The sequence below is a fragment of the Embiotoca jacksoni genome, unplaced genomic scaffold (genome assembly GCF_022577435.1).
Source record: "Embiotoca jacksoni isolate LCO1_2020_lvr unplaced genomic scaffold, fEmbJac1.0.p SCAF_104, whole genome shotgun sequence".
In the NCBI taxonomy this organism is placed as follows: Eukaryota; Metazoa; Chordata; class Actinopteri; family Embiotocidae; genus Embiotoca; species Embiotoca jacksoni.
Window position 1 is genome coordinate 466,348 of NW_027185235.1, and position 17,424 is coordinate 483,771.

General features: G+C 50.9%; 3 protein-coding genes across 3 annotated transcripts in view; 1 reads left to right on the forward strand and 2 right to left on the reverse strand.

Moving 5' to 3' along the window:
* Positions 1–390: 390 nt before the first annotated feature.
* LOC138213976 (achaete-scute homolog 5-like) lies at positions 391–979 on the forward strand. Its single transcript, XM_069175326.1, has one exon. It carries the CDS (start codon positions 470–472, stop codon positions 977–979), a length of 510 nt encoding a protein of 169 aa, XP_069031427.1. The 5' UTR covers positions 391–469.
* Positions 980–1,873: 894 nt separating this feature from the next.
* Positions 1,874–6,132, reverse strand: ppp1r15b (protein phosphatase 1, regulatory subunit 15B). The gene is made up of 2 exons (XM_069175445.1): positions 3,617–6,132; positions 1,874–3,243 (listed from the first exon to the last, which is right to left on the reverse strand). Exons 1-2 carry the CDS (start codon positions 5,378–5,380, stop codon positions 3,040–3,042), a joined length of 1,968 nt encoding a protein of 655 aa, XP_069031546.1. The 5' UTR covers positions 5,381–6,132; the 3' UTR covers positions 1,874–3,039.
* Positions 6,133–7,211: 1,079 nt separating this feature from the next.
* Positions 7,212–17,424, reverse strand: part of pik3c2b (phosphatidylinositol-4-phosphate 3-kinase, catalytic subunit type 2 beta) — an 18,527-nt gene continuing 8,314 nt past the window's right edge. The window contains 22 exon segments of the mRNA XM_069175488.1: positions 7,212–9,106; positions 9,232–9,360; positions 9,645–9,751; positions 9,901–9,976; positions 10,285–10,402; positions 10,521–10,645; positions 10,731–10,932; positions 11,036–11,145; positions 11,431–11,587; positions 13,075–13,244; positions 13,375–13,511; positions 13,605–13,734; positions 13,820–13,912; positions 13,989–14,096; positions 14,222–14,402; positions 14,550–14,644; positions 14,979–15,072; positions 15,354–15,542; positions 15,724–15,866; positions 15,952–16,066; positions 16,563–16,730; positions 17,105–17,227. Coding sequence (XP_069031589.1) covers positions 8,915–9,106; positions 9,232–9,360; positions 9,645–9,751; positions 9,901–9,976; positions 10,285–10,402; positions 10,521–10,645; positions 10,731–10,932; positions 11,036–11,145; positions 11,431–11,587; positions 13,075–13,244; positions 13,375–13,511; positions 13,605–13,734; positions 13,820–13,912; positions 13,989–14,096; positions 14,222–14,402; positions 14,550–14,644; positions 14,979–15,072; positions 15,354–15,542; positions 15,724–15,866; positions 15,952–16,066; positions 16,563–16,730; positions 17,105–17,227 — 2,962 coding nt within the window. The 3' untranslated portion in view covers positions 7,212–8,914.

Consider the following 17,424-nt stretch of genomic DNA (forward strand, 5'->3'; position numbering starts at 1 on the left):
CATGGTTACAGATCAGAGAAATGTCCTGATCCATGATCTTCATGTCAGTGGTGACCTGCGCAGCGACGAACCTACCCGTAAGAACCCGGTACGACCCGTAAGAACCCGGTACAGGTTTGAGTTTATTATCCCAAACAGAAGATGGCCGATTTAAGTCTTAGAGATGAATTCCTGTTAATAATAAATCTTCTAGTCAGCAGATAAAAGTGTTTGAATTATTCATTTTATTTTAGAATCTTAATTTTGTTTAAAATATATCAGATTTTAATTAAATTTGATTTGTATCTCTTCAGACAAAAGAATTTGGATTCTCTAAATTAAACTTTTTGTTTTTCAGGATTACATTATTTTTCTTAAATTATCTTCAATTTCATTTTGTTTTAATTTGAAGATGATGGACTGTCTGTCTTGTCTCTGGTTCTGATCCACCACGTGTCCTCCTCAGGTGTGGGTCGGTCCAAGTCACACGATGAGCTCCTCCTTCTCCTCCTCCCTCCTCGACCAGCGTTCTTCCTGCCTGAGCTTCAGTGTGTCTCCGCCTGCTGGACTCGGTGAGGACCGCGGCTCCGTCCCCGTCCTCCTCTACCCGTCCAGCATGGACCCGGCCGGCCTCGGCCTCTACGCCGGCCCCCTGCGGGGCCCCGGGCTGCTGCCCTACCTGGCCCCCTTCCACCGCGGACACTTCAGCGTGTACGAGTGTCCGTTCGAGCCGGCCTTCATCCAGAAACGTAACGAGCGCGAGCGCCAGCGGGTGAAGTGCGTGAACCAGGGCTACGCCAAGCTGAGGGACCACCTGCCGGGTCACAGCGCCGACAAGCGCCTCAGCAAGGTGGAGACGCTGCGGGCCGCCATCAGGTACATCAAGTACCTGCAGGGCCTGGTGGAGGTGGAGGAGGAGAGGGGGGGGCGGCACGGCGGGGGGGAGGCGGCGTCTCCTGGTCCGGACCGCCGAGGGCCGTCGGAGGAGTTCACGTGTTGAACATCGTCACAGCTGAACACTCCACAAACCCAATCAGACATCAGCTCACTATTTACTACACACTGGTCCCCGACCAATCACAGCTCTCCGTCTCTTACCCATGTGATGTCACAAGGAGGGAAGAGCCAGGGGTGTCTTCCTGGAACGAATGTTCACGATGTGTCTGAAAAAAAAAAACAACAGAAACAGCGTTGCACCAAGAGGACAGTCTGTTTCTGCTGTCGCCATAGTTACAGTCTCTGTGCTGCTATTGGTCGACATCATGGACACGTTGTAGATGTCGTCAAATAAGGAGAGAAAGTAAAACTGTTTAGATTTTCAGTTCTGATGAACAATATTTTAGGTTTAGTTTTTACATGTATGTGTTGAACTTCACTAAAAGTGACGAATCTTTACAGAAAACATCTGTCAGAATGAGAGCCGCGTTTGTTTCTACGCGTCGGTAACACCTTTGTTTCTACGCGTTGTGTATAGATATAAATCCCACCAGTTTATTTAATAGCACTGAACACGTTAAAGTGTAATTAAAGGTAATAAATGATAGAAAATAAAACAGACGTCCCTGCTTACCCCAGGAAGCTCCACCAGAGGGCGCTCTCCTCCTCCTGCTGCCGACAAGAGTCTGAACACACCTGTAGTTTCTCCACAGAGACACCTGGTGGATGTGTTTGGTGTTACAGTCCTGAGGAGGACTGCAGAGGTCAGAACGTTCAGATAGTTACAGGTGAAACAGGAGGTTCCCAACCTGAGGGTTGAGGCCCCCTGAGGGGTCATGATGGTTCCCTGATGGTCCTTTTTCCCTCACCTTCTGCAGAGAGAGAGAGAGAGTGTGTGTGTGTGTGTGTGTGTGTGTGTGTGTGTGTGTGTGCGCAGAGAACAGCAGACGACAGTGTGTGATCATTAAATATTGATTTTATTTGTATTGAGTTTGTGAGATGATGATGAAGGTGATGATGGTGATGAAGATACCAACGAAACCAATGATGCATTAGAAAAATAAAAAGCTTCTTCTGACTAAAATAACACCAAAGATTTCTGATTCAACTGCAGCGTTCAATCTGGTTCTAATAAACACACACTGGAACACTGAGTGTGTTTAATCTGACTGATCGCTGCTCCTCGTCAGTCAGACCGATGAAGCAGAGAGCATGATGGGAAACGTGAGCTCCCTCTGTGGAGGGAACATCAGATCAAAGACATCCTGCTGATGATCTGATGTCAGGTCAGCAGAACAGAACCAGAACCTCCTGCAGGACCTTCAGAACCAGAACCTCCTGCAGGACCTACAGTTCATTTTAACACCACAGTGATTCAGATCAGAGTTGATCAGTGAGCAACATGTTAAACACTGATGAGATTCATCCAGACCTACAGCTCACTGTGTGTGTCTCTCACTCTCACACACACACACACACACACACACACACACACACACACACACACACACACACACACACACACACACACACATCTTTGGCTTTAAATTCAGACACAAACACTGAGCTGTTCACAACAAACAGTGTGACTGCAGGTGTTCATCAGTCAGAGAAGCTGCAGATCAATCAGGCTGATCAGTGGATCATGTGATGATCAGTTAAAGAACACTTGAAGCGCCAACGTCTGGTTTCTGTCAATATTTGTCTTCATAATGTGAATAAATGCAACACTTTAAATAATCTGATTAAAATTCAGATAACAACCTGATTAATAATCAGATCAATAATCTGATCGATCAATAAAATGATCATCAGCTTCAAACTGTTTGAATTAAACGTGTCAGAGACAGTGATGTCTCCATGGCGACAGCAGCTTCCTCTTGTCTGAGACACAAACACTGAACGAGAAGGGAGACGGTCACCGTGACGACGACGGCCGCGACGAGGTGTGAATCCACTCAGAATCACTGGCGTCAGCTGTCGACACGTTTACTATGAAAACAGGCCGTCTGTCGGGGTCAAAGGTCACAGAAGCATCAGTCTGTCTGTCCACCTGCAGACTGCGTCCTCTCCGTGGCGTCCTCTCCGTGGCGTCCTCTCCGTGGCGTCCTCTCCGTGGCGTCCTCATGCATCGTGGGCAGCGAGCCTCTCGTACGCCCGGCGGCGGTGCTGCGGCTGCAGACAGAAGGTGATGCTCTGCTCCACCTCCTGACAACGGCGCAGGAAGCGGCAGCGGTCTCGGGCCAGCTGCTCCCAGGGGCCCTGCCGGTCCTCCTCTTCCTCCCCGCAGCTGACGAAGAACTCCTCCACCTGGTCACAGAAACGCACCTGAGAGGAAGAGGAGGAAGAGTCGCTCTTTAAAACTTCTGACTTCACTTCATCATCATCATTTTGGATATTTTGGATTTTTCTTAAATGACTGAAACCGTGTTTGTTTTCTGTTTGATATTTATTATCATCTGTTCTGTTGCATTAAAATCAATAGAACGAATTAAACCCGATGACTCAAACTGAACCGGTTATTAACAGCGACTCCGGAGTCAGCTTCACTTCCTGTCAACACTCTGATCACATGACGAGCAGCCGTCACACCACACACTCTAAATCCAGAACCCGTTTCAGGTTCCAGCATCAAGTTCTACTGAGGAACCTCAGAGACACCTGAGAGGGAGACAATATCTCGTGTCAGAGACTCACTGACCTTCTTGGTTGTGCTGGAGGAGGTGGAGGAGGAGGTGCAGGAGGGTTCAGAGAAGCCGCTGTCCAGCCGCTCCTCGGCCTCCTCCTTCCTGTACTGAGGTGGAGAGGCTAGTTTCTGAGAGGGGGGGTGCGGCCCCCTCCTGGTCCTGACCCGGGTCCTCTCTCTGTCAGGGTCCGGTCCTGTAGTCCTGTAGGGAGCCTGGAAATTGAAGGGGCTGTAGGGGTCGGAGGAGCTGAAGGAGCTCCACAGGTGGAGGCTCTCTGCTTCATCCACCTCACTGGCAGAGGTGGAGTCATCCCAGACATCGAGGCCGGAGGGGGAGGGGAGGAGGGGGGAGGAGAAAGTGAGGGGGAGGGAGGAGATGGGGAGGGGAGGAGAGGAGGGAGGGAAAGAGGTGGGGGTGGGGGAGGGGGTGGAGTAGGGTCGGGAGGTGCCGGTCTTCTGCCTGGCTGTGAAGTTCTGGGGGTTGTATGGGTCCAGACTTCGGCTCAAGGAGCTCCAGAGACGCTCCGCCTCTGAGTCGGCCTCGCTGTACGAGTCTGAGGCTCCGCCCTCCTCCTCTTCATCATCATCGTCATCATCATCGTCATCGTCATCATCATCGTCATCAGAGTCGGACAGGTCGGAGCCCTCGCTGTCGAAGCCGTCGTCGTCGGTGGAGTCCGGGTCGGAGCTGTCGTCGTCGCTGCAGGGACATCCCATGATGAAGGCGATGGCTCGGTTCTGGCACTGAGGGGCGGGGAGCCCCGCCTCCTCAGAATGGCCCCGCCCTGTAGCTGTCAGGTGCTCCTCCTTTCCTGTCTCCTCTTCCTCAGGCGTGTCTCCGTCCTGCGGCATCTCGTCCTCCTGCGCTGAGCGTTGGTCCCTCAGAGCCTTCAGCCGGACCCGCTGGATGTGTTCCTCTTCCAGGCTGGAGTATCCGTTGTCCTGGTCGGGCAGCGGAGCGGCCGCCTCGCTGCCGGACGCTCCCGAGGTGCTGCTGGGGTCCTGCACGGCGCCCGCTGTGTTCTGGACTGAGCGAAGGCCTCCGTTGTTGTCGGGCTTCTCTTTGTTCTCAGAAGGTCCAGAGGTTTCTCCCTCCGTCGATGCTCCGCTCGCTGATCCGCCAGCTTTTGTCTCGGCTGCCGGTGGACACAGCCGGCCCGTCCCCGTCCCGTCCTCGGCCCAGGACGGGTCTGACAGCAGCCCCCTCTGCGAGCTGTCCTCGGCCCCCCAGAAGCTGCCCCACCACGTCCTACCTCTCCCCCCGCTGCTGGTCCCGGGGACCCAGTCCATCCCTGCCGGGGCTTTCAGTTCCTGAGAGCTCAGTAGAACCTGGTTCAGAACAGTCCTGACAGAGGACAGGTACCCGACCTGCGTCTGCTGGCACAAGTTTAAGTCCATTTCTGCGGCGCTCGGAATCCCGAGTTCCCGTAGAGAGTCGACGGTGAACCACGGGAACATGCTGCCGGTCCGCGGCTCCAGCAGGCTGGCAGCTCCGTCGTGCTGACACCGCAGGTAGGTCAGGTGAGCCGTCTGCGGCATCATGTCATCCAGCTGTCGTAACAACTCTTTCTCTTCCTGAACTAAGCTGGTTCTGGACTCGTCGGCCCGCGGGCGGCCCGGGCGGATTCTCTGCAGCAGCGACAGCGCGGGCCCAAACAGCAACCCGATCCACGAGCTTTCCTGGATGCCAGGCCCGGGCGAGGTGACTCTGTGTCCGGCCGAGGAGGACGAGCTCTCCCCGCCGGATAAATGTCTCTCACTGCTCATATTTCTGAACATGTTTCTCAACTTAAAATGAAAAATAAAAAATTATGTGACATGAACTGAGCAGCGGAAATAACTCCGGAGTTAGCAGTTAGCTGCTAATGTGACAGCTGTCCAACCACCGCAGCTCCGGTCCCGGTTCCGGTCAACAACAACGACCGCTGCCCGTCAACACAACCCGAATCCTTTCACTGGAATTCGGTCTCTACACGGACCCGCACACATGCTGGCCACCGCAGCCGGAGGAAACCCAGGAGACGCGGTCCGTGAGCCCGGCGGCGGGCCTCTGAGAGTGGTGGTTGGACTTCTTTCTGGTGGAGTACTCGGTGCAGACGGAGCCGGAGGACGGGTGGGAAGAGACGGACATCACGTCGGAGTCACGAAACAAGGAAAGCTCCATGACCGGAGATGAAAAACGAGCCATTCTGTCTGATATTATTCTCCGAGAAAAGGCGACGACGGCCGGAGGTCTCCCCGGTAGTTAGCAGGTTAGCTTAGCACGAGTAGCTAATTAAGCTCGACGGTTAGTTTTAACCGGAAGACGACGAAAGAGTCAAATACTCGATTTAAACCGCCGTTCAGCAGCTGATCGGACGGTTTCAACGGGATTTTCTTTCCGGTCGAAGTTAATACTGCTACTGTGTTCTTCCACGGGGACGGTTTACCGGCCGCGTCGCTCCGTCTGAGGCTCCGGTGAGATTTCATCAGAAAGTTCAGGGACCGTAAAACAATTATCGTCGTTGTGTTTCCGGGAACCGAAAAGTCAGGGAGCGTCGCGGTGTTCGTGAAGGGCGGGACGGGGCGGGACGGGACGGGGCGGGACGGGACGGGGCGGGACGGGACGGGGCGGGACGGGGCGGGGTGTGTGTGTGTGTGTGTGTGTGTGTGTGTGTGTCTGTGTGTGTGTCTGTGTGTGTGTGTGTGTGTGTGTGTGTGTGTGTGTCTGTGTGTCTGTGTGTGTGTGTGTGTGTGTGTGTCTGTGTGTGTGTCTGTGTGTGTGTGTGTGTGTGTGTCTGTGTGTCTGTGTGTGTGTGTGTGTGTCTGTGTGTGTGTGTGTGTGTGTGTGTCTGTGTGTGTGTCTGTGTGTGTGTGTGTGTGTCTGTGTGTCTGTGTGTGTGTGTGTGTGTCTGTGTGTGTGTGTGTGTGTGTCTGTGTGTGTGTGTGTGTGTCTGTGTGTCTGTGTGTGTGTGTGTGTGTGTGTGTGTGTGTGTGTGTGTGTGTGTGTGTGTTCACCGTCCTGCAGAGCTCCAGAAACACTGTTTCTGTTTAGTTTGACAGCTGTCAGTCACTCAGGGTTGAACAGGAAACATGATTTCATGTGAAACTGTGAATATAATCAAATATAAAGTATAAATATCTGTATTTCTTTCGGCGGCTGTCAGCTGCTCTGCACATGAAAACCAAGCGACTATAAAACTGCATCTACATTCAAGCACAATTTCATCAGAACACTTTCTATTCAATGATCAGCTGTATATTTCTGCTTTGAAAGTTTTACTCTTTCAAAATAAACTTTTTACACAAAAAAATACAAACAGCATTTGTTTTCACTCCTGATTTTTTGAGTTGCCATCAAAATCTAAAATATATTTATTCACACTAAAGGTTTATTATTTTATAGTTGGTGATAAAACATTGTAGAGCTGCCTTTTATTGCGAGGTGTTTAGGCACACCTGTTTTATATGAAGTGTTTACAACCTGTTTAATCAGCATGTTGATGAGTTTCACCTGTCAGGTAGATGAAGCTCTAACAGCACGTCGAATAGACTCAAATCATTCTGAAATCCTGCTGACAGACTAAATAAATAAATAAATAAGGAAGGAAGGAAGCGTTTTAAGGTTTTTTTTTAGTTCAAGTTTATTCTGTAGTGCAAATAATAAAAAAGTAAGTTACACATGAATCAGTCACATGATCAGTCCTCTGTACACATCAGTCTGAAGCTCCATGGGTCCCTGTGGGGGGGCGGGGCCTGACCAGTCCTCTGTCATAATGAAACATGGTTCTGACGGTGAGGCTCACCTGTCGGACTGCAGCAGGTGACTTCCGGTTTACCTGCTGAAAGAGGCGGAGAACGTTCTGCTGAATATATAAAGTCAAAAGGAAAGTAAGTGTTGAGGATGGTGGTCGGTTTATTAGGTACACCTGGCAGGGGGCGGTTCTCCATCAGGTGACTCATACAAACAGGTGTTTAATCCTCACTGACACAACCAGGGTGGGTGGACAAAATAAAAGAGATACCTGTCAGAGAAGACACCTGAACCTCAGAGGGGGAGGAGTCACTGCACGACTGATATCATTTAAAGACGTGTCGTACCACTGAGGACCACCAGGGGCTCCAACACACTCCCATTAAACAGCATCACAGTAACTTCTCCACAAGTCATCACGGTGTCATTGGACCAGATATTAGGACTCAAACACATATCTTGGGGGCGTGGGGCATAATGTCAGATCCACCCCTTACTCCTCCCAAGCCTGTCCAAATATGGTCGGTCCTGGGTGAACATGATAAGATGGCCACGGCTGAAAGGTCAGACCGGAGGCTTCACTGTGACGTCACAGTGATGTCGCTGCGGGTCGCTGCGGGTCGCTGCACTGGTTTAAACTAATAAACTGACTTCAAATGCTTTATTTTAACTTACTAATTAAAAGAAAAATGACCGTCAGACTGTTCAGGTCTCACAGACCGGTACTCAACAGAACCATCCAGGTCCAACTGAACACACACACACACGCGCGCACACACACACACACACACACACGCACACACGCACACACACACACACACACACACACACACACACACACACACACACACACACACACACGCACACACACACAGCACACAGCACAGTCATAAACCAGCTCCTCCTGGACCGTCAGAACTCATAGACCCAGTTCAGGAAGTCAGTTCATCTCAGTTCCTTTCTATGGAACCGTCTGTCGAATGCAGCACCACACGAACTCTGACCTCTGACCTCTCAAGACACAAAAAGCTTTTAAAATCGCCTCCTAAATTTGAAATATTCCAAAAGAAACTTTGAACTTTCTTTAACAATAAAAACATGTGAAACATTTAGTCTTCTTGTTTCCTCCTTAAGGTCCTTAAATCATTTCCCAGCATGCCTCAGTTCGCTGTTACTCCTGGTCCCAAAAAAACCATCACATCAAAATCACTGCAGAGTCCACCTGAACCAGGTCTGTTCTCCGAGTCCTCTGACCGAGTCCTCTGACCATGTCCTCCAAGTCCTCAGACATGTTGGTGTTAAAAGTGTCTGTTAATGTCCTCTGAGCTCTGTGTCTTGCCATCATCTTCGTCTCAGGTTCAGAACTCGTTAGGCAGTTAATTGGAGGTGAACATTGTTAACCTGCTCGTTAACTCATTAATCTGTTAATCATTAAATGATACAAGGTTAAGCCCCCTCACACAGAAGGGGGGCAGCCACACGGCTTTTACTTTGAAAGGACTTCCCTTTTATCTAACGTTCTCCTGAGGACAACACTTTTCTCCTTCTCTTCTTTTAAATCCACCACTTCCTGTTTCCTGTCAGTGGGCGGCGTCTGAGCCGGCTCCGCCCAGCTGGTGCCAGTCCACCCAGTGCTGCCCGGGGACCAGTTTTCTCAAAGGGATGAAGGTCTCCCCCAGCAGGGTATTCTCCCAGAACGCCCCGTCACCCAGAACCCGCAGGTGGATCACCCTCTGGTCCAGGTCCCCCCAGGGGATCCGCTCGTACACCAGCTGGGGGACACAGGAAACAGGAAGTTTAAACGGGGTTACATTAAACATTCACTTCCTGCCTGTCTGTCACATGTTCCCGTGTTAATCTGCACATGCAACAGAGGACACGTAGGAACCCTTCGTACCATCTCGTTATAGGTGGGGTTACAGGTGCGTCGCGCCGCCTTGGTCTTCCTCTTGCTGGTCTTCTGGGGGTCCGGGAGCAGGTAAAGCTTCACGTAGGGGTCCGGGTCGGTCCCATCCTGCTGGGGCTGCTGCGCATGCACACACACACACACACACACACACACACACACACACACACACACACACACACACACACACACACGTGAGGTCTGACATCACACCTGTCTGCTGCTCCCAAAAGCCAATCAGACCTCAGCTGATCTTTGAAACATGATGACAGCTGCTCCAATAAATAATAACATGAAAACACACACATCAGATCAATAACACACACACACGCACACGCACACGCTCTCACACACACACACACACACACACACACACACACACACACACACACACACACACTGACCAGTCCTCGGATGTGCATCACCATGATGAAGAGCTTGTCGTTCTTGTAGGAGATCGACAGTTTGACTTCACCGAGTTCATTTCCTGAAGCTGGAGACCAGGAGATTTCTGCAACACACACACAATAAAGAGCTGAGACTCGGCCTCCAGTGAAACTCTGTGTATGTGTGTGTGGTGTGTGTGTGTGTATGTGTGTGTGTGTGTGTGTGTGTGGTGTGTGTGTGTGTGTGTGTGTGTGTGTGTGTGTGTGTGTGTACCTGCTGGTTTGATGCTGGTCATCCCTGGTCTCTCGTCTCTGGGCAGCGGGTAGAAGAAGGTGTAGACGAGGTCACACTGAGACACAGAGTTATGTTGTATAAATAAATATGTTTTAAAGAGTCACATGACATCGTTGAACTGATGAGGCTGCTGAGTGTTTACGAGTAAAACTTCATGAAGATACACGGATACTGAATCAACATGTCAACAACAAAGATAGCAGGCTTCCTCTCACAGAGAGGTGGTCAGATGGTCAGCCAATCATAATTCGTTTCATCAGCTGCGCGTGTGTGTGTGTGTGTGTGTGTGTGTGTGTGTGTGTGTGTGTGTGTGTGTGTGTGTGTGTGTGTGTGTGTGTGTGTAACAGGAACACATGGACCGACCTGAGCGACCTCTGGCGCGGCATGGATCAGGTGCCACACGTAACCGTTCAGCTCGTCCTTTCTCCGGTCTGCCATCGCCTCACCACGGGAACGACCAATCACAAAGCGGCTGGGGAAACTGTGGGCGGGGCAGACGGAATGTGACTATGATTGGCCGTCTGTCTCTGTGACACAGCAGCTCATCATGTTCATTGGTTTGTTCTTACAAGGACACCTGAGTGTGCCCATGTGTGTACCTGGGGAGTTTGGATGAGGGGAAGATGAGCCTCAGCTTGCTGTGAAGTTCATGAAACTCTTCAAACGTCCTCTGAACCAGCAGCGCCTCCTGCTGACCGTCACGCTCCACCTTCACCACGAAGGCCTGACACACACAGGTTTTCATCACTTTAGAGGACATCATTTTGATTCTTGACTACACCGGTGCCGGTCTCTGATGCTGGACTCACGTAGGCCTTGCTGGCCGTGGCAGTGCGGACGTGTCTGCAGATGTAGAGGTTCCGGATGAGCCCGTCGGTCTTCACCGTGTGGACTCTGGGAGCGAAGGACAGCGTGGGCCGGTCCTCCGATGAGGCAAACTTCATCTGGGCCAGGTTGTGGATGAAGAAGTTCAGTTTGGTGGCGACGCTGCCAAGACTGGACTCAATCAACCTGGACAGGGACGGGAACGTTTGAACTGTTGGACCAACAGAACGTTAGAACTGTTGGACCAACAGAACGTTAGAACCCGTCTGGTCTCCAGGTGTGTGCGCACCTGGTGAAGTACATTGTGGCGTCGGCCTCCGTCTCGTGAGGTCTCAGAGCGTCGTAGACGTACTTCAGATCCTCCAGATCAGAGAGTTCAGGGATCCCACAGGACAACATCTGGAGAAACACACACACACACACACACACACACACACACACACACACACACACACACACACACACACCGTTCAGAATATCCCACGTATGTTTCTGTGACTGAAACAAAATAGGAAATCAAGTTTGTGTGTGTGTGTGTGTGTGTGTGTGTGTGGTGCGCGTGTGTGTGAGCGTGTGCGTGTGTGTCTGTGTATGTGTGTTTTTGTTTATGTCTCTGTGTGTGTCTATGTGTGTGTGTGTGTGTGTGTGTGTGTGTGTGTGTGTGTGTGTGTGTGTTGTACACACCAGGCCCAGCAGGTTGAGGAACAGGTGTGTGTGTTTGCGGATCAGGTTGTACGCCTCGCAGCACAGATCGACAAAGTCGTGGAAGCGGCTAGACGGTTTGTCTCCTCCGTTGATGACGTACGCCATGTCGGAGGTGAATACGAAGGGGGCGCGGTCTCTGCAGGGGGCGGAGCGTGAAATCATTACGACATCATAACGCGTGACCTTTCAGATGTCTTTCTCCAAAAGTCCAAAAGTCCAAACCAGGTCTAAACCCAAGTCTAAAACCAGTTCCATAACCAAGTATAAAACCCGCCTAGCCCTAACCCTAACCCGCCTAAGCCTAACCCTAACCCTAGACCCAGTCTAAACCCAGTATAAAACCCATCTAGACCTAGTCCAAACCCAGTATAAAACCCGCCTAGACCTAGTCTAAATCCAGTATAAAACCCGCCTAGACCCAGTCTAAACCCAGTATAAACCCAGTCTATAATCAAGTCTAAACCCAGTATAAAACCAGTCTAGACCCAGTTGAAACCCAATCTAAATCCAGTCTATAACCAAGTCTAAACCCAGTCTAGACCCAGTCGAAACTCAGTCGAAACCCAGTCTATAACCAAGTCTAAACCCAGTATAAAACCAGTCTAGACCCAGTCTAAACCCAATCGAAATCCAGTCGATATCCAATCTATAACCAAGTCAAAATCCAGTCTATAACCAAGTCTAAACCCAGTCTAGATCCATGTCTGAAACCAGGTCTAAACCCAGGTCTATAACCAGGTCTAAATCCAGTCTAGACCCAGTCAAAACCCAATCGAAATCCAGTCAAAATCCAATCTATAACCAAGTCGAAATCCAGTCTATAACCAAGTCTAAACCCAGTCTAAACCCAGTATAAAACCAGTCTAGACCCAGTCTAAACCCAATCTAAATCCAGTCTATAACCAAGTCTATAACCAAGTTTAAACTCAGTCTATAACCAAGTCTAAACCCAGTCTAGATTCACGTCTAAAACCAGGTCTAAATCCAGTCTAGACCCAGTCTAAACCCAGTCAAAATCAAGTCTATAACCAAGTCTAAACCCAGTCTCGACCCAGGTCTAAAACCAGGTCTAAACCCAGGTCTATAACCAGGTCTAAACCCAGTATAAAACCAGTCTATAACCAAGTCTAAACCCAGTATAAAACCAATCTAGTCCCAGTCTAAATCCAGTCTATAACTAAGTCGAAACTCAGTCAAAACTCAGTCTAAACCCAGTCTATAACCAAGTCTAGACCCAGTATAAAACCAATCTAGACCCAGTCTAGATCCAGTCTCTAACCAAGTCTAAACCCACTCTATAACCAAGTCTAGACCCCGTAACAGAAGGTGTGAACCCTGATCCAAACCAGACTGAAACAGAGTACAGACCAGGTCCCAGAGTCAGTGTGGACCACATGAAGAGACAGAAGACCCTGAAACACAACCCCAGAAGAAGAACTGGACCATGATGAACCTTCTACCAGGTGTGTGATGAGGTGTACCGAGGACACCTGGAGCGGTTCACCGCAAGTACTGATCTGACTGAGTCATTGCGGCTCTTAGAATGAATCTTATTGGTTAATATAATCTGAAGCTTCGGTAGTGGACCCACATCAAACATCTGGACGACATCTGCACTCTCACCGTTTGATGTTCCCGAACATCTGAGCGTGTCCCAGGAACTTCCCGAAGTCGATGTGGAACATGTGACCGCTGGACTTCAGCATGATGTTGTCGTTGTGGCGGTCGCAGATTCCCAGAATGTAGGTCGCCACGCAGCAGCCTGCACACGAGTAGATGAAGTTCTCCACCGCCTGGAACCACACACACACACACACACACACACACACACACACACACACACACACACACACGTTAGAGTCGGACCTGTCTGTGACCTGCACACAGACAGGTCCGACTCTAACGTGTGGGTGAGTGTGTTACCTTGTCGTACTGCTCATCAGTGGGGTTGTGTTTCTGCAGCCAGTCGGCCAGCGGCCGGTCTTTGAAGGATCCCGTGACTCCGTGTTCCACCTGGATCTTCCTTAAAGTGTCAGCCTGAGGAATCATCTCCACCATACCTGAGAACAGGTCAAATCTGTCAGTCACACCTGAGAACAGGTAACACACACACTGTTGACTTGTCCCGCAGGTGTCCACCTGTCTGACCTCACCTCGGCCTCGGCCGGTGGAGAAACATTTGAAGATGACCATCCTCATGTCCAGGCCCTCCTGGATCCAGATCTTGTTCATGATGCGGATCATCTGCAGAGTCAGCATGTCCTGCCGCAGGTCGTCTCCTGACTGCACAGAGAAGGGTCAAAGGTCAACTGTCAAGAGTTCACCGTGGTGATGTAACCTGTGTTGGGACGGTGTGGCCAGGTGCTACCTTGAAGATGACGTTGACGTTGTCTCCCAGAGGGTCCATGTTCTGGAAGGACAGTCTGAGAGGGACGGCGTTGGAGTTAAAGAAGGAACACGTCTAAAAGACAGAAGAAGAGACGTTACCTTCGTCCAATCAATGGATCCGATCAGACCCTGAACAGGTGTGTGTGTACCTGGATGTTGATTCCTGTGACGACCATCGCCGGGTTCAGAGGAAGTCTGCAGCTGCTGTTCACTGAGAAGAACTGCTTCATCTCATCCAGACCTTCTCTGAGGACAGACTGGAGACACACACACACACACACACACACACACACACACACACACCATGTGCTGTGTCTCTGCTGCCCCCTGCTGGTCGCTCAGTACTGTGCCTGATCATGATGTTCTGTGTGTCCGTCCTCACCTGTCGGCCGGACGGCGCCGCGTCCCGGACTTTGTGGGCCACCTTGGCGAGGATGGAGACAAGCCAGCACTGCCGGTCGAACTCGTCTCGGAGCCCTCGACCGGCGCAGCACAGCAGAGCGGCCAGCAGGTGCTGATAGCGAGCGCTGAACTGACTGTCCTGCAGGTTGTCCTTTAGCAGCCTGGGACACACGGACAGGTGAGACCACAGAAGAAGTCAGCGATGCTCGCTGGCTTCATCCTTTAACTACGACTCCCAGGGTGCATTTCAGAAAGACACAGCCAATTACAGAGCCTCAACCTGATCATGTGATCAATGATGAGCTCACCAGAAGAGGTAGTGAGCGATGCGAACGTCACAGATCGCTCTACGGAGGAGGAATCGAACCAGAGAACTGTCCAGGTAACACTCGTACTTCAGAGCCTGAGACAGGGACAGAGAGACAGACAGAGACACTTTTAGTACAACACTTCCTGTATCCATTTCAAAATAAAAGCCCTCTGCTGTTTCACTAGAGAGAAATCCTTCATTTCTTAACAAAGCTTATATTGTATTAAGTCAAAGTGATCCAGAAACACATTATTGATTATTGATTACTGGACGTAAACTTGTTACCATGGTAACAGAAACAACGAAGCATGGACAGCTCCACCTGCTGTCCCGCTGGTGTCAGGTTACACTGAGCTGCATTTAAACTGAAGGACACATCAACACGTAGAGGGACACCTGTGGAAACATGTGGACACCTGTCTCTCACCTGGACCAGCTGAGGCAGGAAGTCCAGCAGCTCCGGGTCAGAGATGGAGTCCATCCACTGGACCGCCGTCCTCCTCAGCTCCTGATCCGGGAACCTGAAGCACACGTGATGATTTCACGGTCATGTGATCAGACATTTTACCTGCAGTACAACATCTTGTCACACCTGTGGACTCCTCAGAGGACCAGCTGCTGTTTGTTTACACTTCAGGCAGCCAATCAGAGTGATAGATGAGCAGGGACACAGCGCTTATATCTGTCTCTGATTTATTCTGAGGAAACTGACAAGCTCTTCACCCGAGACCGTCCTGACGTCACTGATGTTGGAATAAAGCTTGTATTTTTTTTTTATCAACGCAGACAGGTGAGGACATACGAGGCGTGAAGGAGTCCTAGGGCGTCCAAGTGACCCAGGCAGGCCCACTGTCGGAGCAGGGCGTAGATATCCGGCAGGCAGGCCCACTGCCAGCAGGGGGCGCTGGCCAGCACCAGAGGCAGCGCTGCACTCTCTGACTGACAGAAGGCCTTCTTCTCCCACAGCAGACGCTTGTCCTCCACCGTCAGCCTGTTGAGACGGGGACAACATCAGCAACCACAACGTCAACAATGTCAACAATGTCAGCCTGTGGAGAGACAACAACAGGAACGTCAACAACAACCTGCAGAGAGACGAGGACAACGTCAACAACAACAACAACATCATCTGTGTGTGTGTGTGTGTGTGTGTGTGTGTGTGTGTCTCTGACCAGAAGAAGGCCTTCTTGTGCAGGACGTCCTGCAGTTGGATCTGACTAATGGTGTCCAGCCTGGAAAAATCATACTGAGGACAGAAGTCTGATGGAGGAGGAGTACTGAAGCGAACCTCGAAGGACGAGGTGGGGAAGTCCACCTGAGAGACAGAGACACAGAGGACAGCAGTGAGGGGACTGTCCTCCTGCAGGACGAAGATCCCTCCTGCAGGAAGTTGCTCTCACCTGCAGGATGACGCTGTCCGGCTGACTGAAGTTGGGGGAACTCGTGCGTGCGTTTCCACTCCCCCCCGGCGTCGAAGGCCACAGTCCCAGTAACTTCCTGCTGCATGTCAGGACACTGCGCACACACACACACACACACACACACACACACACACACACACAGGTTAGTGAACACACTTCCTGCTGCTGCAGAAAATGACATGAAGCTACGAGTCTTCATCACGATGACCAACAACCTTCATCATGTCTTAAATGTTCCTTCACTCTATCTTTGCTTTTATTTCTCTAACGTGCCTTTTAAACAATAAACCACAACAATAGAAAATTTACCAAATTCTTTATATATTTATTGGTAATAAAAAAAAACATTAGCAAGAAATGAGCAGCAGCTGGGAGGAAATGACATCATAAACGCTCAGCAGGAAGACGTTTGTTTGTTCAGCAGAGACGACAGGTTCTAAAATCTACATCAGTCTGAACAGCACAAACAAAAAACAAACAAACACAAACAGCTCAGAGCGACAGTCGCCATGTTGTGTCTGTGTTGTGGTCACTGATGTGTCGGGCTGTTTGTGGGCGGGGACTTCCTGTGCGAGGGTCATGTGACTCACTGTCTGAAGTTGAAGAGCGGCATGGTGACCCAGCCCAGAGCCTCCATGCTGCGCCGCTGCTTGCCCTTCTCCTCGGCTCCTCCGGGGGGCGGCAGAGAGGTGGCGTACAGCGTCACTGTCAGCTGAGACTCTCTGGGCAGCTGGTTGATCTGCACCGGGAAACACACCCTGCAGGGGGCGACAACACCTCCGTCACACTCTGCAGGGGGCGACAACACCTCCGTCACACCCTGCAGCACCGGCGACGCCCACACACCTTTGGTGTCTCACCTTTAGCTGAAGCTGAAGGGTTCTGTGGTCAGCTGACCTGCAGGTCTGACAGGTGAGGTGTGATGTCAGCGGTGGGACAGGTGAGGTGTGATGTCAGCAGGTGGGACAGGTGAGGTGTGATGTCAGCAGGTGGGACAGGTGAGGTGTGATGTCAGCAGGTGGGACAGGTGAGGTGTAATGTCAGCAGGTGGGACAGGTGAGGTGTAATGTCAGCAGTGGGACAGGTGAGGTGTGATGTCAGCAGGTGGGACAGGTGAGGCTCAGGTACGTACCTCTGGTCCCACACCACCAGGTGGAACAGGTACTTGCTGACCGACTGTTTGCTGGTGTGCTGCGGCGCGCAGAGCTCCGCCCCTCCATGAGTCAGAGAGCAGGACAGGAAGAAACCTTCGTAGCTGACCAATGAGAGCAGGACAGAGACATGATGTCATGATGATGTCACAAACCATCGACAGTGAGCTGCAGCTCATCAGTTACTGAATTTACGAAACATAAAATCTGATCTGTGTAAATAAATAAACACACTGACATTTAGAGGTCAAGAGGAGGAGGAGGAGGAGGAGGAGGAGCAGGTGAAGCTGGAAGTGTGAGT